Source organism: Anser brachyrhynchus (genome assembly GCF_964034855.1).
Source record: "Anser brachyrhynchus genome assembly, chromosome: W".
Taxonomy (NCBI): domain Eukaryota; kingdom Metazoa; phylum Chordata; class Aves; order Anseriformes; family Anatidae; genus Anser; species Anser brachyrhynchus.
The window spans coordinates 1,018,433-1,042,951 of NC_137704.1; the positions used below are offsets into that span (position 1 = coordinate 1,018,433).

The window sequence follows — 24,519 nt, forward strand, 5'->3', positions numbered from 1 at the left end:
CCATCAATGGGCTGTGCACGACGGTTGCGTCTGCCTACTACGAGGGGACGGGCGGGTGGTGGCGGAGGTGTGAGGCAGGGGAAGGGGATGCAAACAGGTAAATTAGCGGCTCGGAGGTGCCGTTGTAGCTGGACACCATCTGACGCTACGCTAGCTCTGTCTCGCCAGTGGGACTGAGCCTGCGGCTCTGCCGCAGAGGAGTACGGGCTCGACGGCGGCCCCTACTGCTGGCAGTGACCGACACACCGCGCGCCTAGGACAATGCCCGCCCGCTCGCCGCAGAAGGCGTGACGGCGAGGAGGCGAGGAGCGAATCCGCCGCTGCAGGAGGGAAGAGCGGCGCTCCGCATCTCAACAGCCGGGGGGGGGGGGGGAAGGGGGGCGGCGCCTCTGTGCCCGGGGGGGACGTGCGGCCACTGTATGCCTCTAGCTGCCGCACGCTGGGAGCCAGATGCCAGCCCCGGTGCCGCGGCTTACTCTGTTTCCTCAGGAAAATGCGTCGATGCCCGCCACATTGCCGGTGGGAGTGCTAGGGGAAGCGGCGGCGCGGAGCCCTGCGCTCATTGTCTGCCTCATACCGCTCCTCTGAGGAGCACGGAGCCCTCGGCGGCCGCTCAACCTTCCAGCGAGAAGCGTCGCAGCAGCCGCCAGCCCCTCGCGGAGAAGGCAAGCGTCTCCCCATCTGCCTGCAGGAGGGGATCCGTCTGCCCCCGGAACCGCCGCCACCCACCCGGGGGCTGGAGCCGACGTCTGCGGGTGCCTGGCGGGGCCCGCGGCTATGAGAGCCCAGCCTGTGGGGGGTGTTCCCTAGGGTGCGGGCGGCCCTGCTCGGCCTGGCAGTTGCGAGCGGCCAGCGCAGCCACAGCAGAGCGGCAGGCGAGACGAGGCGCAGCGAGGAGCATCCCGGAGACGCGGCGCCACCGGCCGCCATGGGGTAAGGATCTCGCAGGGGCCGCCGGGCTGGTGCTGGGGTGGGGGGTAGAAGCGGTTGCCCGCGCGAGCTGTTGCTGTTCAAGCGGGCGTTGCTGAATGCGCACGGAGGCGAGTGGTTTTACTGGCGGGATGCACAAGGAGTAGGAATCCTGCTGCGATAGATGCTGTATATCAACCCGATGAAAGCAAGGCAGTGTGCTCCATGAGGGGCGCACCGCGATCTGCAGAGGTTTGCTTCCACCGTAGCCACATCGGATTGCTGGAAGAGCTGCCTGGCTTCCAGATTCCCATCCGTGAGGACCTTCCACTAGTCTTTTGGGGATGATCAGTAATGAAAACGACTATTTTAAGCTCAGTGTGACAAGGTGAAACTTCAGAGCAGTGAAGGCTCGGTTTAACTCCTCTGGAGTCTTAAGAGGATATAAAAACACGTGAATTTTTCAATATAGCGAAGAAGGCTCTAAAGAAATCTGCTTTACAGCAGGTCCCCTAAGTAAATTAGGACATCCATCTGAGATTTTTAGGAAGTTAGAAGGAATAAGATCATTAAAATGAATCTGATTGCATCAATTTAGTAGATGTAAAAGTGGTATAGATACCTGTGAAAGCTGTTCATGCTTGTATTCTTACTAATTTGTATAGTGAAATAAGAAAATGAATCTTACTACTGTGCTTGCATGATAACCACTGAATGGAATGGAAACATCCATGTTCAAAAGCAACAGAAGCCCAGTACGATTTTGCTAACTGCAAGGTAGAGGCAGGCTTCTAATGCTTTAACAAGATGCTAGTTTTCTAAGACTTTATTAATAGTTCAGAGTGTAAAAGTTATAACTCAAGTCCTTTGTATTTTGCTCTCTCAGGAAATTTAAATGTGAAGTTGGTGTAGTAATATGGAAGTGAAAGTGTTTCTTTCCTCAGGCTGTTAAAGACACTTGAAATCTTCCAGCTTATTAACTTCCTTGCTTGTAGGGAGATAACAGCTGTGTCATTGGCTCTGTTCTAGTCACTGGGGCACACTGTACAAGACATGGGAAGGAATGACTTCTTAGGCTAGCTATTATTTTCCCTGTTGTCTTTAGTTCCATCAAAAAGAAAAAAAAAAGAATAAACCCAAACTTGCAGCTGTCTACATATTCAAGAAAGTGATAATGCATAAACCTGCCAAAAGGCTAAATAATGGTATAATGTTTTGGGGATATATTCTTAAAACTGCTAGGCAGATGCAATTATTTAGCTTTTAAAAATTCAAATAAATGAGATGTTTTCCATTATTTAAAAACAATATTGTATTTGTAGATATGTCATTTAGATGTAGCTTATTGCAAACACTGAGAAAGTACAAAATTTATTACTTTTCAGCCTTTCTCTGGAATCAAATTGAGCACTTCTGAAGACAAAAACCTGACTTAAACACAAACAAAGAAACAAACAAAAAAACCCTCCTCCATTTCATAAACTCAGTACTGCTGGTGTTTCAGTGTGGTAGCTTCTTAATGAACAGCACAAATCGATATCTGTAGATGGAGTGAAAATAATTTTTTTATAGTCCTTCAGTATTTAGGTTTATTTGGAGAAAGAATGTGAAGTTGTTGGTGTGATTAATTTTAAATAGTATCTTGGCACATTGAGGTCAAGAAGATAAAACTTTCTGGCAAATATTTTGAAGACTTTAGACAGTGCATATTGAGCTATCACAATGAAGAATTCCTTTGCAGACCATCTTTTAACAAGATGGACAAAATCAGAAATGTAGGTATGCGTTACTAATAGACTCCCTGCTATATGTGTGAGTGCATCCAAGCCAGGGCCAGCACCAGCTCTATGGGTCTGTTGTACATCTGTTAATGTTCAGAGCAGAGGTCCTGTTTCAAATGTGTTTTGTAATACCATCTAAATACAGCTGCCCATGGATTTCAGGCTATTTCTAGACCAAGTCTTCTGATACTCTAAGGTATATTGAGCCCTCCAGAAGTAAGCTGCAAAATGATTGATAATTCTTGTACATGGCTACACGAGAATTTGTGTGCTATATTCAGTACTTCTATCGTGCATAAGCTTGTTGTACTTGGCTGGTGTAGAGTTTACCTATTCCATTGGTGAGAACACAGAAAACTTAGAATGGGGAAGAGGAATTGGCTTACCAAGCCAGCGGTGGCTTTCTTAGTCATATGTATTGTAGTGAAGAATTCACTGTTTTGCCAGTGTAGTTCAGCCTGCTCAGCTTGTTGAATACCATCAGGCAAGCAAGATAGTTATACACCGTGTATGCAGTGGATACCAAGCTGTGGGTTACTGGTGTCTGAAGTTGTATTGCTGTTAAATGTATTTTTGAGAAACTTGAAGCTTGAGAATGGTCTATAGGGTCCAGTAGTCTGGGAGCCATTCCTAGTGCTGTACCCTCTGTGTGTCCATCTTATCTCACAAGAGAAAGTAAATGAATCAAGCCCCAGGGACTGTACAGGCCAGGTACTCTAGTGTAGGATGTCCACTCTCATTCCTCTACCTGTCAATCTCTCTCTTCTTCTCTTAGTTCTTCATCTCTGCATAAAAAAGTTCTTAACAATGGTCACTGTAGAGTTATGTATCCATTCATTCGTGCAGGCCTTTCTGTTTGGTGGAAGACACTGAATATAATGTTCTTCAATAGGAAAGCATTGATTTTCATGTAAATCAGAAGAACTCATTATGTTCTGTGCTAGTTCATAATGTCTCTTTTGCATTGCTAGTGCTAAGTCCTGTACCTGGGGAAGAACAACCCTAGGCATCATCAGTACATGCTGGGGGCCACCCTGGCAAAAAAGGACCTCGGGGTCATGGTGGACGCTAAGTTGAACATGAGCCAGCAGTGTGCCCTTGCTGCAAAGAAGGCTAATAGTATCCTGGTCTGCATTAGGCAAAGAATTGCCAACAAGCTAAGGGAGGTGATCCTTCTCCTCAGTGCTGGTGAGGCTGCATCTGGAGTCTCGCGGGACTACAGAACCTCACGGATCGGGACTCCATGCTCACTTCGCACTAAAAGTGCAGTAAAGTTTCACTTACCTAGGTCCATGCACGGACTTCCTGGTCCGGGTTATCAGCAGTAATGCCTGTGCCTGTACTGTGTCTGTACTGTCTCTGGGCTGTGTCTGTGGTATGTCAGTGCTGGCCTCCCTTCTCCACAGTCCTTTGCAGAGCCTGTCTTCAGATTAACAGTCTTGGTCCTTTGCTGGCCATACCGAGACAACCCACCACCCCCGATGGGACCGCTGAAATCAGCGGGGTGCACCTTCCTGTCTGTGGTGGCAAGAACTCTCTGGGAGGTGACAAGATCCCAGACGAGCCCTCAAATTGTGAGAAAAATCTCAAATAATTTTCTTCAGACAGGATCTTCTGTGAAGCTATTTTATTCGCGATTGCAATGGCGGGCATCCTGCCCATTAGGAGCGCATTTTAGTAAACAAATCATAACCTTTTATTCCCTATTACCTGACATCTGATCACCTCCCCTGTTTCCTCATTGGCTGAGTACTACAGGTTCACAAGCTACTCAACGCTCCTCTATACCATATATGTACAATTTTTTTCTTCAACCCTTTAATTTCTCCTTTTTCCCTTCTTTTTTTTCTCCTTTCTTATGTTTTCAGAACTTGTGATCTTTGTTTTACTGTTCCCACACTGCTCATCCTGTTTTTCTCAAGCTTCTACCTTATTTTGGAACAGTGAGGCCTTCTACTGTCCACTTATCTACTTAGCATTTCTCCTTGTTATGACTACACAGCTACCTCTGAATACAGAAAATTAGTTCTCTACTGCAAAAACACAACATAGTTTCTCACATACGCACTCCAGGAACCTCCTAGACTGCTTCCTCTGGGCTGTATTGTATTTCCCTGAACCCATAGATGGAGGCTGGGGGAGCAAAGTCCCACCCACTGTAAGTGAAGAGCAGGTTCGAGACCACCGAAACTAAACAGGTATAAGATTATGGGGCCTGATGACATGCATCCCAGGGTCCTGAAGGAATTGGCTGATGTAGTTGCCAAACCACTCTCCATCATATTTGAAAAGTCCTGGCAGTCACGAGAAGTCCCTGGTGACTGGAAAAAGGGAAACATCACTCCCATTTTTAAAAAGGGTAGAAAGGAGGACCCGGGGAACTACAGACACGGGAGCCTCACCTCTGTGCCTGGAAAAGATCATGTAACAGATCCTCCTGGAAGCAATGTCAAGGCACATGCAAGACAAGGAGGCGATCCGAGACAGCCAGCACGGCTTCACCAAGGGCAAATCGTGCCTGACCAATCTGGTGGCCTTCTGTGATGAAGTGACTGCATCAGCTGACAAAAGAAGATTGACCAATGTCATCTACCTGGAGTTGTGCAAAGCCTTTCACACAGTCCCACCTGACATCGTGGTTTCCAAGTTGGAGAGTGTGGTGGTTTTACCGTGCTAGGCAGCTGAACACCACAACCGCTCTCTCCCTCCCCCTCCTTAGATGAGGAGGGGAAGAAGTAAAGGAAAGAACAACTCACGGGTTGAGATAAGGATGATTTAATTAAAGGAAAAAAATAATTAAGGAAAGATTATTATTAATTAAACAATTTAACTAAACAATTGAACTAAACAATTAACAATTTAACTAAAGGGGAAAAAGGAAAGGGGAAAAGGGAGGGGGAAAGGGAAAACTAAGCGAAACAAGCAAAGGCTATGTGGAAGTGCAGAGGAAAGAAATTACTCTCTACTTCCCACAAATGAGCGATGCTTGACCACGTCCTTGAAGCAGGGCCTCAACGCACGTAGCCGGCGTTCGGGAGGAGGACAGACGTTTTCACAACAAGAGCCCACCCCTCCCCTCTTCCTCCTTTTTCCACCTGTTATTGCTGAGTGTGACATCATATGGTATGGAATATCCCTTTGGTTGGTTTAGGTCAGCTGCCCTGGTGATGTTTCTTTTCTCACATCTTTGCCCACCCCCAGGGGAATTAGGGAGAGTCCTGATGCTGTGCCAGCACTGCTCAGCAGCAGACACAACACTGGTGTGATACCATTGCTGTTGTAGCTACGAGTGCAGAGCACAGCACTGTATGGGCTGCTGCAGGGAAAGTTAACATCCCAGCCCGACCCAGTACAACCTCCACCCCTTATTCCATAACGTTTGTGTCACTCTCAGGTCCCCCATACTTTAGCATATAAGTATTCTCATCACCGTTGTCCCTTGTCCTTTAACAGATTGATGGGTAAGTATGTCTTTTCATTCTATAGGTCTTTCTTGGAAAATGTTCATAAGAACTGTTGACAATTTGGTCTTCATCTGCCAAAATGGTCACTCACAGCAGGCGGAGTTGGATGCCTGGACGCCAGCACCAGCTTAGCTCAAGTCCTTGTTGCACTTGCCCAGTTCCTTGCGAAGTTGACCTGTCGTTGATCCTGCAGCGTCTTCCTACAGCATATAACTTAGATTACAGATTAGTTTTCTCTCAAGGTTAAATCTCCTTGAGGCACGCATTTGATATCCCCATCCTTTTGCATTACCCACCAGGTATACCCTGGTCCTTGGGCAAAGACAATCCCACGAGTGGGTTTGCCTTCTCCCGAGGCAGGAGCAACCCACACCGCCTTCCCCATCCACTTTCCTACATGCACTACGGGGACTTTAGCTTCTCCCACAGTATGTAGGGGTTTTGTTTCGGCAGGACCAGCATGGCTGTCAGACCCCCTGTTGTTAACTAGCCAAGTGGCTTCTGGTGGGTTTATGTCCCATTGTTTCCATGTCCCATCACCCAACGCTCGTAACATAGTCTTTAACAGTCCATTGTACCTCTCAGCCTTCCCAGAGGCTTGTGGGTGATAAGGGATGTGATACACCCACTCAATACCATGCCTCTTGGCCCAGGAGGTGACCAAATTGCTTCGAAAATGACTCCCATTGTCAGACTCAATTCTCTCTGGTGTACCATGACGCCACAGTACTTGCCTTTCTAAGCCCAAGATTGTGTTTCGGGCCGTGGCATGGTTTACGGGGTATGTTTCCAGCCACCCAGTAGTTGCTTCTACCATGGTGAGTATGTACCGTTTGCCTTGGCAGGTTTGTGGGAGTGGTCCGATATAGTCAATTTGCCAGGCCTCACCATATTGAAACCCTAGCCACCTCCCCCTGTTCCAGGGAGATTTTACCTTCATGGCTCTCTTGATTGCAGCACATGTCTCACACTCATGGGTGACTTGTGTGATGGCCTCAATGGTCAGGTCCACCCCTCGATCACGAGCCCATCTGTATGTGGCATCCCTCCCCAGATGTCCTGATGTTTCATGGGCCCATCGAGCTACAAACAGCTCACCCTTACGTCCCCAGTCCAGATCCACCTGAGCCACATCAATTTTTGAAGCTCGATCCACTTCTTCGTTGTTCTGATGTTCTTCAGTTGCGCGGCTCTTGGGCATGTGGGCATCTACATGACGTACGTTTACATCCAGGTTTTCTACCCGAGCAGCAATATCTTGCCACAGGGTGGCAGCCCAGATAGGTTTACCTCTGCGCTGCCAGTTGCTCTGTTTCCATTGCTGCAGCCACCCCCACAGAGTGTTTGCCACCATCCATGAATCAGTGTAGAGATACAGTACCGGCCATTTTTCTCTTTTGGCAATTTCTAGGGCCAATTGTATGGCTTTTACTTCTGCATATTGACTTGACTCGCCTTCCCCTTCCATGGCCTCCACGGCTCGTCGTGTGGGACTCCACACGGCAGCTTTCCATTTCCAATGACTCCCTACCACACGGCAGGATCCATCAGTGAACAACACATACTGCTTTCTGTCTTCAAGCAACTCATTGTATGGTGGTGCCTCTTCAGCACGAGTTACCTGTTCTGTCGGCACTCCGAAATATCTGCTTTCCGGCCAGTCCATGATCTCTTCCAGGATTCCTGGGAGATTAGGTTTTCCCATTCGAGCCCGCTGTGTAATTAACGCTATCCACTTACTCCATGTAGCATCAGTTGCATGGTGTGTAGTGGGAATTTTCCCTTTTAACATCCAGTGTAACACAGGTAGCCGTGGTGCCAAGAGGAGCTGTGCTTCTGTACCCACAACTTCTGAAGCAGCTCGAACACCCTCATATGCTGTGAGTATCTCTTTTTCAGTTGGGGTGTAATTGGCTTCTGATCCTCGATAGCCCCGGCTCCAGAAACCCAGAGGTCGACCTCGAGTTTCTTCTGGGGTTTTCTGCCAGAGGCTCCAGGTGAGGCCATGCTCCCTAGCTGCAGTGTAAAGTATGTTTTGCACAGCTGGTCCTGTACGAACAGGCCCAAGGGCCACTGCACGAGCTATTTCTTGTTTGATTTGTTCAAAGGCCTGTTGTTGCTGGGGCCCCACTCGAAATAGTTCCTCTTTCGAGTCACTCGATATAGAGGACTCGCAAGCTGACTATAGCCTGGAACATGCATTCTCCAGAATCCCACAAGGCCTAGGAAAGCTTGCGTTTCTTTTTTGCTAGTTGGCGGAGACATAGCTGTTATTTTGTTGATCACATCCATCGGAATATGGCGACATCCATCCTGCCATTTTACCCCCAAGAACTGGATTTCCTGTGCAGGTCCCTTGACCTTACTCTGTTTAATGGCAAAACCAGCTTTCAGGAGAATTTGGATTACTTTCTTCCCTTTCTCAAAAACTTCTTCTTCTGTGTAGCCCCACACGAGGATGTCGTCAATGTACTGCAGGTGTTCAGGAGCTCCCCCTTGTTCCAGCGCAGACTGGATCAGTCCATGGCAAATAGTAGGGCTGTGTTTCCACCCCTGGGGCAGTCGATTCCAGGTATATTGGATGCCCCTCCAAGTGAATGCAAACTGCGGCCTGCATGCTGCTGCCAGAGGGATGGAGAAAAATGCATTAGTGATATCGATTGTGGCATACCACTTGGCTGCCTTTGACTCTAGTTCGTACTGAAGTTCTAGCATGTCCGGCACTGCAGCACTCAGCAGTGGTGTGACTTCGTTCAGGCCGCTATAGTCCACCATTAGCCTCCACTCGCCATTAGACTTTCGCACTGGCCATATAGGACTATTAAAGGGTGAGCGAGTCTTGCTGATCACTCCTTGACTCTCCAGCCGATGAACCAGCTCATGGATGGGAATCAGGGAGTCTCGGTTGGTGCGATATTGCCTTCGGTGCACCGTTGTGGTAGCGATTGGTACCTGCTGTTCTTCAACCTTCAGCAATCCTACAACAGAAGAGTCTTCTGAAAGGCCCGGCAGGGTAGACTCGCCTAATCTTCTCTGTGCTCAAAGCAGCTATGCCAAAAGCCCACCGGTACCCTTTTGGATCCTTGAAGTACCCTCTCTTGAGGTAGTCTATGCCAAGGATGCATGGAGCCTCCGGGCCAGTCACAATGGGGTGCTTTTTCCACTCATTCACAGTTAGACTCACCTCAGCTTCCAATACAGTTAATTGCTGGGATCCCCCTGTCACTCCAGAGATACAGATGGGTTCTGTCCCTTGGTAGCCTGATGGCATTAAGGTACATTGTGCGCCAGTGTCCACTAAAGCTTTGTATTCTTGTGGTTCCAATATGCCAGGCCATCGGATCCACACAGTCCAATAAATCCGGTTATCCCTCTCCTCTACCTGGCCAGAGGCAGGGCCCCTCTAGTCCTGGTTGGAGTGTCTGCCACTTAATTCTTGTAAATGAGAAGCAGAGGTCCCTTCATCGGGGTCAAGAATAACATCAGCTCTTCTACTGCCTCTGGGGAACTGCCCAACAGAAACCGGAGCAGCATTTTTCTTAGGAGCCCCTCTTCTTGCTGCTGTATTTCCTTTCAGTTCACGTACATAAGCAGCTAGGGTTGAAGTAGGTACACCATCCCATTTCCTCATATCTTCCCCGTGGTCACGCAGATAAAACCACAAGGTGCCACGTGGTGTGCGTCTTGGATATTCTCTCTCTCGAGCAGGAAAATACTGATTCTTAGTGGCTGAAATATCACTCCATCTGGATGAGGAGGGATATGCTCGTTCTATGAGGTGGTCAAGTCTTTCGGACAGTCTTTTCTCCACAGCTGAGACACAGGCCTGTAGCGGAGCAGAGAGGTTGTCTTCATATTTTTGAAACATGCGGGATACAGCATACACTGTTGGTGCCATCCCCTCATCCCACTGAATTCCTGCCAGTGTACTGGCATGTGATGATGGTGCATTCCGCATAAATTTACGCCACATGGATGTTGTGCACTGGACTTCATCGGGATCTTGAGGTGTCTGGGCATTGTCCAAATCACTATAAATCATCTCCAGCACAGCTTTGTCAATGCCTGCATCCCTAGGAAGGGATCCCAGCTGCCTGGCTTCCCTGCCCTCTCTTTCCAGACTATTGGCTCCGCTATCCCAGCACCGGGGATTTTCATCCTAAATCCAAAACACAGCACCATACCAGCTACTAGGAGGAAAACTACCTCTACCCTAGCTGAAACCATAACAAGGAACTGGTGTTGTTTAGTCTGGAGAAGAGGAGGCTCAGGGGGAGACCTTATTGCTCTCTACAACTACCTGAAAGTAAGTTGGGGGGAGCTGGGGGTCGGCCTCCTCTCGCACGTAACTAGCAATAGGACGAGAGGGAATGACCTCAAATTGCACCAGGGCTGGTTCTTTTTAAATAAATTAGGATAAATTTATTCTCCGAAAGAGTGGTTAGGCATTGGAATGGTGGAGTCACTGTCCCTGGGGTGTTTAATGAAAGGTTGGATGCAGTACTTAGGGACATTTTAGTAGGTAATATTGGTGGTAGGGTGATGGTTGGACTAGATGATCTTGGAGGTCTTTTCCAACGTCAATGATTCTATGATTCTTTGATTTCTGATTCTTTGATTTCCTTTTTTTCCTACCAGTGTCCTGAAAAATTCAAAGTCTGTCCTACGGAAGTCCAAGGTAGCAGTTATACCGATCCCCCTCCTGACTTCACCAAGAATAGCGAACTCTACCATTTCGTTGTCACCCTGCCCAAGACAGCTCCCGACCACCACATCTCCCACCAGTCCTTCTCCATTCGTGAACAGCAGGTCTAGCGGGGCACTGCCCCCCCCCCCCCCCCCCAGTAGGCTCACTAACCACCTGAGTCAGGAAGCTATCTTCCACACACTCCAGGAACCTCCTAGACTGCTTCCTCTGGGCTGTATTGTATTTCCAGCATATAACAGGGAAGTTAAAGTCGCCCATGAGAACAAGTGCTTGCAGTTGAGCAACTTCCACCAGCTGCTTATAGAACGCCTCATCTGTCTCTTCATCCTGGGTTGGCGGTCTATAACAGACCCCCACCAGGACGTCTGCCTTGGTGGCCATCCCCCTGACCCTTGCCCATAGGGACTCGACCTTATCATTCCCAGCCCAGAGCGCTACAACATCAAAAAACTCTAATGTAGAGAGCCACACCACCGCCCCTCCTTTGTTGCCCGTCCCTTCTGAAGAGCTTATAGCCATCCATTGCAGCACTCCAGTCGTGGGAGTGGTCCCACCACATTTCAGTGATGGCAACTAGGTCATAGTTTGCATGCCACACAATGGCTTCCAGATCCTCCTGTTTGTTGCCCATGCTGCGTGCATTGGTGTAGATGCACTTCAGTTGCGCCATTGCCCTCACCCCCAACCCTGGGACTGCTCCTCCAGGCTCATCTCTAGTGAGCCTCATTTCAGCCCCATCCCCCTTCTTACCTAGTTTAAAGCCCTCTCAATGAGCCCTGCCAGCTCCTGGGCTAGGATCCCTTTCCCCCTTTGAGACAGGTGGGACCCATCTGCAGCGTACAGGCCAGGTGCCAAGTAAACCTCCCCATGATCAAAACGAACCCAAATTCCTGTAATGGCACCAGCCTCTCAGCCATCAGCTCGGCTTTCCAGGTCCGCTCATTATCGCTCCCTGCCACTGAGGGGATAGAAGAAAATACCACCTGCACTCCTACTCCTTCCAGTAACCGCCCCAATTCCCTAAAGTCCCTTTTGATAACCTCCAGGCTTCTCTCAGCGATTTCATTGCTGCCAGCCTGAACTATCACTAAGGAATAAAAATAGGAGGGGCGAACCAGGCCAGGAAGTTTTCTGGTAATGTCCCTGACCTGGGCCCCAGGGAGGCAGCAAACTTCCCTATGGGTAGGGTCTGGCCAACATATGGGGCCCTCTGTTCCCCTCAGAAGGGAGTCGCCTGTGGCAATTACACTTCTTTCCTTCTTGGTGGAGGCAGACTGGAGGTGTGGAGTCAACTTCTTTGCCCTAGACAGCCTCCTGGGTGGACCTTCCCCCGCATCCTCACTTACCCGTCCCTTAGGCTCCAGAGCCTTAAACCTATTGTGCAAGGGCACCTGGGGAGGTGAGGTAGGGAGGGAGGGGGCTTGCCTGTGATGCGAAACAGGGACCTGTTTCCATTCCTCCCCATCTCTTAGGTCCCCTCCCTCTGCCTGACAGCAACAGGGCAGGGGGTCCACTACTGTTTGGGGTATATTACCCTGGTGCCTTTCTCACAGGCATGGCAGGGAGTTGCTCCATCAGCCAATCTCCTACTCACACTCCCTGATAGTCCTTAATCTCTCCACCTCCTCTTTGAGCTCTGCCACCAGGCTGATCAGATCCTCCACCTGCTCACACCTCACGCAGGTGATATCTCTGCCACCCTCTGATGGCAGCAACAGGCTCAAGTACTCCCCGCAACTTGAGACCTGAACAGCCGTGTTTTTGGGCAGGCACTTGGTCTGAGTTGCCACATTCTTTGTGGCAAGAGCTTTCTGCCTGGTGGAGCCCATGGCTGGATTTGTTGCCAGGTTAGCAGCTGATAGGTGAGCCAGTCTCCTGATTGGGAAGGGATACTCTGCCCCCCCCCTGCTCACTTGCTCTGTGCAAACTGGCACCCCCCATCCTGGTCGCCTGCACTCCCTATGGGCTACCTTTTTTACGACGGGGGGGGGGGGGGGGCAGGCTGCTCCTGGGTCTGTTCTAACCTCGTCAGCCGCCCTTACGAAAGCTGATGCATCTTGGTGGTTCCCTCGGGTGGCCTCAATGTAGGTAACCCCCTGCATGCCTCGATCCCCCTGCTCAGCTGCAGAAAGTGTCTGCTCTGGTGATGATGTCGTAGGCTTATTATGTGTATAGGTAGCCCAGTCTATTGTATGCATATTGATCAGGTAAATTTGGTGTTGAAAGCTGCAAGCCATTATTATTTTTTTTTTGGTTGTTGGTGCTTGTTGTGGTTTAACCCGGCCGGCAGCTAAACACCACACAGCCGTTCGCTCACCCTCCCCCCTCCCTCTCTGGGATGGGGGAGAGAAATGGGAAAGTGAAGCCTGTGAGTTGAGATAAAGACAGTTTATTAAGACAGGAAAATAATAATAACAATAATAATAATAATAATGATGATAATAATGATAATAGTACTACTAATAATAATGCGTACGAAACAAGTGATGCACATTGCAATTGCTCACCACCCGCTGACTGATGCCCAGCCTATCCCCGAGCAGCCGGCCCCCCCATCCCGGCTAGCCACCCCTATATATCGTTTAGCATGACGTCAGATGGTATGGAATACCCCTTTGGCCACTTTGGGTCAGCTGTCCTGGGTCTGTCCCCTCCCAGCTCTTGCCGCACCCCCAGCCTGCTCGCTGGCAGGACAGAGCGAGAAGCCGAAAAGTCCTTGGCTTGGTGTAAGCACTGCTCTGCAACAATTAAAACATCAGCATGTTATCAGCACTCTTCTCATCCTAATCCAAAACATAGCACCCTACCAGCTACTAGGAGGAAACTTAACTCTGTCCTAACTGGAACCAGGACAGATATCCACCCCTTATTCCATACCATTTATGTCATGCTCAGGTTACACTCTTTCCAATACATTCTAATTAATCACCATTTTCATCTACGGTATATAGCAATCATGGTAGTGATGACCTACAGTATTATATAATAATTAACATAATACAATTCAACTCATGGGCTGTTCTCACCCAGTATTAAATCCCCTTGAGGAACACACCGGACCTCCCCATTCTTTTGCATTACCCACCAAGTGCATCCAGGTCCCTGAGCAAAAGCAATCCCACGAATGGGTTTGCCTTTTCCTGAGGCAGGAGTAGCCCAGACTGTTCTACCCAGCATGTTTCTTACGTGCACTACAGGAACTTTATCCCCTTCTACAGTGCGTAACAGGTTTGATTGGGCAGGTCCAGCTCGGTTGGCAGATCCCCTAGTATTGACTAACCAGGTGGCCTTTGCCAAATGCGTATCCCAATGTTTGAATGTCCCAGCACCCATTGCTTTCAGTGTAGTCTTTAACAGTCCCTTGTATCGTTCAACTTTCCCGGAGGCTGGTGCATGATAGGGGATGTGATACACCCACTCCATACCATGTTCTTTGGCCCAAGTGTCTATAAGGTTTATTTTCTTTTTGTTTGTTTGTTTGTTGTGGTTTTGTTTGTTTGTTTTGTTTGCTACCTGTTGACTTCTTGCCTTTTTTTTTTTTTTAGGTGTTTCCAAACCAAAGTCTTGTCCTTAAATTTTTCAGTTTCCTTTTTCTAGCTGGGTAACAAGACATGAGCACTATTATAATCATAGAATATCCTGAGTTGGAAGGGGCCCACAAGGATCATCAAGTCCAACTCCTGGCTCCATGCAGGACCACCCAGAAACCAAACCATATGTCTGAGAGTGTTGTCCAAAAGCTTCATGAACTCCGGCAGGCTTGGTGCCATGACCACTTCCCTGGGGAGCCTGTTCCAGTGCCCGACCACTCTCTCAGTGAAGAAACGTTTCCTAATATCCTAATACCCTACCACAACCCCTGTTATCATGCAGGACTCTTAACCGGATGTCAAGACAGTACTTGAGGAGATATGTAGTCTTGAAACCCTACAGACTGCAGTAGATTGAAATACTGTAAAAGGCCATCACTTCTAATCAGGGGCGGCAATAACACCTGAGTGGCATTAAACTGTTTCTGCTTGCTATTTAATAAAAGCAATAAGTAGAATCAGTATCACTTTTATGGGGATTTTCTTGGAAAACATTTATTCTTTATGATTGTCTATTAAGACTGTAATTTGATGTAAAGCTCTTAGATGTAAAGCTCTCTTTGTTGCATTAAAGGTTAAGGTAATTGGGAGTGAAGCCCAATTAGTCGTTATAAGTCTCGTTGCGTTCAGTGTACTGAATTATCACGATTACGGATGCACAAATAACGTAATATACCCTCAGTCTAGTTGCGTTCCATGAACTACCACAGCTAGATTAATGAGCAGTGCAATTTATTAAAACAACAGATACACGGGTTCTTTGGATTGCCAATGATAAATTCACTGTCTGCAAAGCATGTGAAAATACCATAAGTATGAGTAATACAGCCTGGCTACAAACACGTTAAAAGATATGAAGCGACTCTATAGAGATTTCTAAGTTTCCCGGGGAGGCACTTGGTATAACCCAGTGTTCGAATCTTACCCAAAGGCATCCCAATTGGGGGGGGGGGGGGGGGGGGGGGAAGAGAGGCTCAGCCCGTCGACTGATCCCAAAAGTCAGAAGGTATCTTTCGAGATAATATATTTTCCTTTGCGATGATATCTTCCCTAACATCCTCTCTCCTTTGAGCTAATTTATATCATTTTTTATAACTCAGGTGGAGCTTGAGTGACTCTAGTCATACATACCTTTGTTACGATTGGTGCTAAATTTTCTTGCTTTTGCTTAAAGGTATAGGCTCAGAGAAATTCAGAGCGCATGCTCAGTGAGGGGTGGTCGCACCTTGGAGGCAGGTAGCCTTTGGGATGGAGGTGTGTTTTGGTATTATAATGATATTGTAATGAGCAAAGTTCACCAAAAGGACAGCATTTTGTCAAAAACATGGCAGGCCGTTGGCCCAGGGTAGCAAATATGCAGCTTATTGGTTCCGATGTACCTTTGAGTTCCCATCTTATCACAGAGCCTGGCCACAGCGTCTCCACTCCGCTCCACCTTCCGTACAGTTCCTCTTAGAGCCAGCGCACCAAGTTCCCCTGGTGTGGCCAACATCTAAGGTTGGAGGCCTAGGGAACTTCTATGGAATGCAGCTACACTCCACCCTGGAAGCTTCTTCAGTGCTGTACCTTTTCTTAAAAATCTGAATATAAGCTTACTTTCTAAGTCACCTCAGGCAATTATTCCACATAATCCACTCCGTGACTATAGTCACTCAAGCTTCTGGACAGATTGGAGAGTTGGAGAGCTGGGATATTCTATGATTCTATGATTAAGCTTCACGACATTTGAAATATATCAGGTGTATCACATATAATGCAGTCCCTGTCTCCCCTCCTGGAGCACCTGCCGCTGCCTCCGGTGCAATATTAGGATTATAGGGAGCATAACTTGATTCCTCCTCCAAAAACAGAACCTTATTGTTTACACATAAATTTCAAAGCCTGAATTTTCATCAGACCCATATTTTGGCCAAAATACCGAAGTTCCTTTTATTAGCTTTTTAGGCCAGACAATTACACAATATCAAACCATTATTTAATTATATATTTTTTAATCTTTTTCCCTAGTTCTTGGGTTGTTTTTCCAAATCCTTATCATTCTCTCCAAAGAGCACGATCCCGGGGTCTCCAACCCCACCCTGCTGACTCTTGGAACCCTTAATCCCCATCTCTTCCTGAGGTGCTGCTGTGGACTTTACCACCCACAGGGTACCACACACCTTCACCTAGGATTAGGACAGAGGTGGGGTGTACTGCCGAGCACCTCACTTCACCGTGCTCGGGGTACCGTACACCTAAGGGCCCAAACCCCCGAGACTCTCTTGCACTCCTCTCCTCTCTCTTTCGCTTCGTCCCTCTCCAGCTGAGGGAACTTCGTTTGTCCCCTCGCGGGACCACCGAGCCTCGCGGATCGGGACTTGACATTCGCTCCGCACTAAAAGTGCGTCTCATTCACACTCACACTCATTCACACCATAGTCTCCCCGAACCCAAACTGAGGCAAGATATAGTAAAGTTTCCCTTACCTTGGTCCGTGCACGGCTTCCCGGTCCGGGTTATCAGCAGTAATCCCAGTGCCTGTTCCCGATCCGGGCTGGACTATATGTGGGCTGTGTCTGTGTATGTCAGTGCTGGCCTCCCTTCTCCCCAGTCCTTTGCAGAGCCTGTCTTCAGATTAACAGTCTCGGTCCTTTGCCGGCCGTACCGAGACAACCCACCACCCCCGATGGGACCGCTGAAATCAGCGGGGTGCACCTTCCTGTCTGTGGAGGCAAGAAATCTTCGGCAGGCGACAAGATCCCGGACGAGCCCCCAAATTGTGAAAAAAAATCTCAAAAATCTCAAATAATTTTATTCAGACAGGATCTTCTGTGAAGCTTATTTTATTCGCGATTGCAATGGCGGGCGTCCAGTCAATCAGGAGCGCATTTTAGTAAACAAATCATAACCTTTTATTCCCTATTACCCGACGCCTGATCACCTCCCCTGTTTCCTCATTGGCTGAGTACTACAGGTTCACAAGCTACTTGACGCTCCTCTATACCATATATGTACAATTTTTCCTTTTTTCAACCCTTTAATTTCTCCTTTCTTACGTTTTGAGAACTTGTGATCTTTGTTTTTTTACTGTTCTCACACTGCTCATCCTGTTTTTCTCAAGCTTCTACCTTATTTTGGAACAGTGAGGCCTTCTACTGTCCACTTATCTACTTAGCATTTCTCCTTCTTATGACTACACAACTACCTTGGAATACAGAAAAGTAATTCTCTACTGCAAAAACACAACTTTGTTTCTCACGATTTCACATAATCCACTCCATGACTATAGTCACTCAAGCTTCACGACATTTGAAATATATCAGGTGTATCACATATGATGAGGATTATCGAGTATATGTACATCTTGTAGGGATACTACAAGTTTCATCATAATCCGTAGTTTAACATACAGGGATATTGTCAATATGAAAGACAATGCAGTGAGTATTAATAAAACAATGACAGGATGAAGCAACTTGTTGAAGATTCCCGTGGCAGTTGGCAACCATCCGAACAAAGTGTCCCTCCAGTGGTGTTTTCCATCCTTCTTTACTTTTTCCAACACTTGATGTATTTCTTCCAAATCATGATGGACAGTAATCAAAGTTTTTTTGTCCATTTTCTTGAACTTGTTTCACCAACCCCTTCAAATCTTCATGTGATAGTAATTTCTTCACCAGTGTAAGGTTCATTCCAACAGGGGTAGGCAGCAGGTCGTGAAGTAAAGTATAATTGGATGTAATAAGTTGGTGAGTCGTGATGGGAGCTGAGTAACTAAAATCACATCCTAGAATTTTGGTAAATTCACAAACACAAACAATGGAGTGATTTCTTGTATCTACAGTAGTATTATCTATGACTATGGAATCACAACAGGTTCTCATGCAAACACAGCCTTTCCTAATATATACAAGTACAGTTTCAGGGGTTTCATCGGGATGTAGCTCAAAGTGACAAATATTTTGTTCAGTGTCAAGACAAATGTCTTGGGCCTTGAGCGTGTTACTTTCACAAATGAAGCCTTTTTGTTCGCGCACAATACATGCATTCACATCGACTGTCTGCAACTTTCCTCCCTTTTGATAGGACTATGCTTTATGGTCCTTAGGATAAAGTACAGTTCCATTATGATTGAGTCCTAATGCAATGATTGGATATACATTGTATACGGTGGCATTGTTTATATTAAGTATAAAGGCAATAATTTTATCGCTTTCTGCATAACAGGTAAAGTTGACTAATTGACACCATGCTTGGAACTCCTTTTCAAATTCTGAAGCATTATCCCAAATTAATTTCCAAATTTCAGTGGGTAAGGTTCCTCCCTCCCCCCCTCTAATAACAGCTGCTGCTACAGACTGTATCCATAACTGCACTTGGATGCAACTCAAAGCCAAGGAAGTATCGTCTTGGTTTTCTCCAAGGGCATTTACAATTAATTGATGATCATTTTCTTCAGTGGGGTAAAATGTCTGATAGAAGCCATTGACTTGCTCCTAAAGCCGATAAGGATGATTTTATTGGTCGTTCCAATTTCCTTAGGTCATCTGTAGTAGCAGTTATTCTACTCATTAGGACCTCGGCATCTATGTTATTTAATATACCTAATCTTGTTCCCAGTAATCCAGTGGCATCTTGCAGCATGCGCCGAGATCGTTTCAGAGAACGTCCATGTAACTATGCCAACCAGCCAGTATAGGCAGTTCTCAAAAAGGTGGTACATTTTGGGTTGATTTCTGAGATATTAATGTGCAGCGCTAGCTCTACCCTTTTTAGAGACCAGCTAGGGTTAAAGATAACACGTTGTTGTCCCATGTTTTTAATTCTGTAAGGACCTGTGTTGAAGACGGAAAGAGTTAGACTAATGGGAGGCCAAGTTGGTACATTTTCAGATATTTGTGGGGCAGACGCTTCTTATCCTTTGCAATCGATGCAGATGTTGCTGTATCAATCATAAATTCAAATAGTAATCCGGTGCCTCTGTAACCCCAAAGACAGTACACAATTATGGGTTTGGTGAAGGTAAAATCGTACCAGCAATCAGAATTTGGTTCAGTTATTTTGCTACAATCAGTATTATAATTTTGTGGTCTGGAGGAGTCAGTATAAATCGTCTTAATTTCAGTCGGCCTATTGTAAGTAGACCCATTAGTTATTTGGCAACTGATTTGTATTGCCTGTCCTGAAATGGCTTGAAGTTCAGCCATCCGAAGAGAGTCATTCCAACTCCATTCATCTTTTGAAAACACTTCATCTCCTTTTATAACTAGAGCGGAGAGATTTAAGTTCTTTTTGTTTTGCAGTGTTCCAACACTTGCACTATATCGTGACAATGAATGGTTCCAAGGGTCATTATGAGATGTTATGTTAACAGCGGGTACGTTTCTAGCTCTATACTGCAGTACGGCAGATGGGGTGGATGGAGTTAGACCAAGTGGAGTAGTTAGACCAAGTGGCTCAGGTTCAAGCATATCTATTTTGAACCTAAATGATAGCCCTGTACAGTGTTGTTCCCACAACCCTGCATCGGTGTAATGTAATCGCCATACACAAGTCACAATAGTGGGTTCCACCAGGGTAAAGTTATACCAACAATTAAGACTGTAATTTGATGTAAAGCTCTTAGATGATTACGCTTTAAATAACAACTTTCCAAATCTATGTCTATGCGTTACTGTACTACAAAGAGAAGACCATTATCTAGTGATATAACACTGATTTACTACAAGTTTCTCATTAGTATAGGTGCCTTGGGCATGATTTTAGCTGAGCTCATGGTTTTCCAGTGTATTCTAAATCAATGGCCATCTAAACAATGCAAAGACTTCATGCAAATTAGAAACTTAGCTCTTCCACTTTCAGTTATCTAATTCTGAAGCTGTTCAGGCCTAAAGTAAGTATCAAAGGATGATGACTCTCCTAGTCCAGAAGTTATATTTTAAGAGGCATCTGGTGAGGGAGTGAGTGTGATGAAGAGATATTCAATGAGGTTGAGACCAGACCTAGAACTCACATGAGTGTGTACACACATACACACACACACACACAAAGAGGAATTCAGTTTGCTTTTGTTTTAACAATGTGCCCTTTATATCTGAGACAACCCTGTACTCTCAAGAGAAAAGTCTCAGGCTTTGTCACGTGTGTGGTTATAGTCTTAGTAATAAGAAAGTGTAGCAATGAGCAAAGTATTCTGTACTTACTTAAAGTAAAAATAAAAATCAGAAAATCAGAACTCAGTCCATCTTTTTAAGATACCATGTTAGGTTGAAATGTGTATTTAAAGGCCCTGCTTATGTGAAAGCCCTCTGTAGAAAGTTCTGCAAAATGCAGGGTTTTGTGCTGTTTTCCTTGCAAGGCTTGTTCAAATGTATCCAGTCTTAAAAGTAAGGCACGATGGGTGTGGAAGCATTGCACTATTAAAAAACAGTTTTCAGATCTGATTTTAATAATAGGTTTTCTTTTCCCCATTCTGTTGCGAATATTTTAGTTTTTATTTTTCCTGAGGCTGGGCAGTTTGGGATTCACCAAAATTAGTATTGTGTTCAGAACAGGTTAGAGGGGAGAAGAGGATAAGGGGAGCTGTGTTTTTATTCCACCTGGGCCTTGTACATGCAGTGTTGGGCTCTTCTGCATCTACGCGAAGCCCTGGTAGTAGTTATTAATGTTGTTTGCTCCATTCTGGGAAGTAATGGAACTGTGTTTGAATACTGTATTGATTTTTTCTGGAGCTGCATCGCAAATATGCTTCTGGCAAGACGCTGCATTCTGACAAATTTTTCTGGTGGGAAAATTGGTAGTGGGGAGGGGGAATGCAATTTATTCATTGCATTATTGTGCGTTTAAGTGCTGTGCTAAGTGACAGTAGAAGATCAAGCTGAACAGTTAAGCTGCTTTACGTTCTACCTTTAAATATTTGCATGAATCCTGTAACAATAATCTGATACACAACTCTATTGCATGGGAGATTTTGGATGTAGATTGCCTCTATACAGAGATTATCAAAGAAATAGAGGGATTAAAAAGAAAACCTGGTTACCAATTGCTTTTGGACCTTCCTATTTATTTATTTATTTTCAAACAGATAAGAATGGCATTAGTTCTTCCCTTCCTGCATTGTGCTTTTCAGGCTTCATTCCTCTCACTTCTGTTTGTGTTGCAAGTGTGGCAAAGTTGCTTTTCCATGCTCTAGAACGGAGGGAAATGAGTATTTTTTAGACCACCGCCTGCCCATTTGTTATTCCAGATGCAGTTCAGCTTAGTTTACTGTATGTAAGGGCTGTTGCAGGAATATTAGCATCTAAACTACTTTAAGAAATGTCTTATTAGCCTCTGTCTTTCCTGGGTTTTGAGTACATAGAATAGAATCTGAAATTACATAGTTTTTCTGTTTGCTTCTGGTTAACACTTTTAGTGACTAGATGTGAAAAACAGCTATACATCTTAAACTTAATTATCTAGTCATAAAGATAGAAGAACTCTCTTGACTTCCTTGGCATGAATTTTTGGACAGAGCAAAAGCCAGGAATAAAATAAAACTTTAGGTCAATTTTTGCGATTGTGATTACATAGATATTTACTTATAATGAAGATACTACCCTGAAATTCAGTCTAACAGTTTAGGTGCTCTGAAGTGTAGTGGGTTTATCTGGCAAGGTTTTGGTAGCAGGGGGCCATAGGGGTGGCTTCTGTGAGAAGAATCTAGAAGCTGCCCCATGTTAGGTAAGGGCCCCACTGCTGACCAGAGCTGAGCCAATAAGTGATGTTGTTTTGCGCCTCTGTGAGAGCATATTTAAGACGGAAAAAAAAACCGCTGCGCCACACAGCAGCTGGGAGAGTGAGAGGAGTGAGGAACAGCCCTGAAGACACCAAGGTCAGTGAAGAAGGAGGGGGAGAGGTCCCCTGCGGCCTCTGGTGAGGACCATGGTGAAGCAGGCTGTCCCCCTGCAGCCCATGGAGTACCACGGTGGAGCAGGGTTCCACACCGCAGCCCGTGGAGGAGACCACCGTGGAGCAGGTGGATCTGGCCTGAAGGAGGCTGCGGACTATGGAGAACCCTTGCTGGAGCAGATTCTGGGCCGGACCTGTAGCCCATGGAGAGGCTAGACCCATGCAGGAGCAGGTGATCTGGCAGGAGCTGCTGCCCATCGGGGGACCCACCATGTTGGAGCAGTTTGCTCCTGAGGGATGGACCCCGTGGTACGGACCCATATCTGGAGCAGTTCTTGAAGAGTTGCTGCCTGTGGGAAGCCCACGCCGGATCAGTTCGGCAAGGACTGCATCCCGTGGGAGGGACCCCACAGCACAGGGGACGAGAGTGACCGAGAAGGAGCGGCGAAGAAGAAGCGCTATAGACTGACCATAACCCCCATTCCCCCGTTCCCCTGCGCCGCTCGGGGGGAGGAGGTGGAAGAGGGTGGATGGGGGGGAAGGCGCTTTTGGTTTCTTTCCTTTGTTTCTCATTTCTCTAACTTGTTAGTAATAAGTAATAAATCTTACTATCTCCCTATGCTGAGTCGGTTTTGCCCGTCACGATAATGACTGTGTGATGTCCTCGTCCTTATCTCAACCCTTGAGCCCTTTTCATCGTATTTTCTCCCCGTTCCTCTTTGAGGAGGGGGAGTGAGAGAGCGGTTGTGGTAGAGCTCGGCCGCCCACCCGAGTAAAACCACCACATGAAGTCATTAAAAACTGGTTAGTTCTCTCCAAACTTGTAATTAAAAAACAAATTTAAGGTTAAAGTTAATTCAGAAATACCTTTGTCCACTTGTGGTGGTTTAACAGCCGATGTTTAACTAAGGTCCACCACACCACTCTCTCACTTCCCCTTCTCAACAGAACAGGGGAGAAAATACAATGAAAAAAATATCACGGGTTGAGATTAGAATTATAGAACCATAGAATCATAGAATCATAGAATGGCTTGGGTCGGAAGGGACCTCAAAGATCACCTGTTTCCAACCCCCCTGCCGTAGTCAGAGATGCCACCCACTAGATCAGGTTTGCCAGGGCCCCATCCAACCTGGTCTTGAACGCCTCCAGGGATGGGGCATCCACAACCTCTCTGGGCAACCTGTTCCAGTGCCTCACCGCCCTCTGAGTGAAGAATTTCCTCCTAACCTCTAATCTAAATCTCCCGTCTTTTAGTTTAAAACCATTCCCCCTTGTCCTATCATTATCTACACAAATAAAGAGTCCCTCTCCATCCTTTTTATAAGAACCCTTTAAGTACTGAAAGGCCGCAATGAGGTCTCCACGGAGCCTTCTCTTTTGTAGGCTGAACAGCCCCAGCTCTCTCAGCCTTTCTTCGTAGGAGAGGTGTTCCAGCCCTCTGATCATCTTTGTGGCCCTCCTCTGGACCCGTTCTAGCAGGTCCACATCTTTCTTGTGCTGGAGGCCCCAGAACACCTTCCCCCCATCCACCCTCTTCTACCTCCTCCCGCCGAGCAGTGCAGGGGAATGGGGAATGGGGAATGGGGGTTACAGTCAGTCCGTAGCACTTTGTCATCTGCTGCTCCTTCAAGGTCACTCTCTTCCCCTGTTCCAGCATGGGGTCCCTCCCACGGGATGTAGTCCTTCCTGAACTGATCCGACATGGTCTTCCCACAGACTGCAGTACTTCAAGAACTGCTCCAGTATGGGTCCGTACCGTGGGGTGCAGTCCTTCAGGAAGAGACTGCTCCAGCATGGATCCCACATGGGTGACAGCTCCCTCCGGGTCACCTGCTCCACCGTGGGTTCCTCTCCACAGGTTGCAGGTCTGGCCCAGAGCCTGCTCCTGCGAGGGCCCTCCATAGGCTGCAGCCTCCTTCAGGTCAGATCCACCTGCTACACCGTGGGCTCCTCTACAATCTGCAGCGTGGTTATCCGCTCCACTGTGTTCCTCCATGGTCTGCAGGGGGACAGCCTGGTCGAGGAGGATCAGGTTAGAGATCATTTAGGCAAACTTGATACCCACTGTGAGAAACTAAGTTGTGTTTTTGCAGTAGAACATGTTTTCAAAGAAGAGTGTGTTTTTGCAGTAGAAAACTAACCTTCTGTATTCAGAGGTAGTTGTGTAGTCATAATAAGGAGAAATGCTAAGTAGA

The 24,519-nt window shown here is 46.8% G+C and overlaps 2 protein-coding genes across 9 annotated transcripts in view; both read left to right on the plus strand.

Annotated features, from left to right (window-relative positions):
- LOC308184670 (uncharacterized protein) overlaps positions 1 to 24,519 on the plus strand; it is a 176,277-nt gene that overhangs the window by 59,307 nt on the left and 92,451 nt on the right. The gene's annotated exons all lie outside the window — the stretch shown is intronic.
- Positions 391 to 24,519, plus strand: part of LOC308184666 (homer protein homolog 1-like) — a gene marked incomplete at its 5' end in the record, with an annotated part of 238,995 nt that continues 214,866 nt past the window's right edge. For all 8 annotated transcript variants that reach the window (XR_013942774.1, XR_013942775.1, XM_080571965.1 and 5 more), the window contains one exon: positions 391 to 933. Coding sequence is in view for 6 of the 8 variants with exons in the window: in XM_080571965.1 (XP_080428091.1) it covers positions 929 to 933 (5 nt within the window). The remainder of the gene's footprint in view (positions 934 to 24,519) is intronic.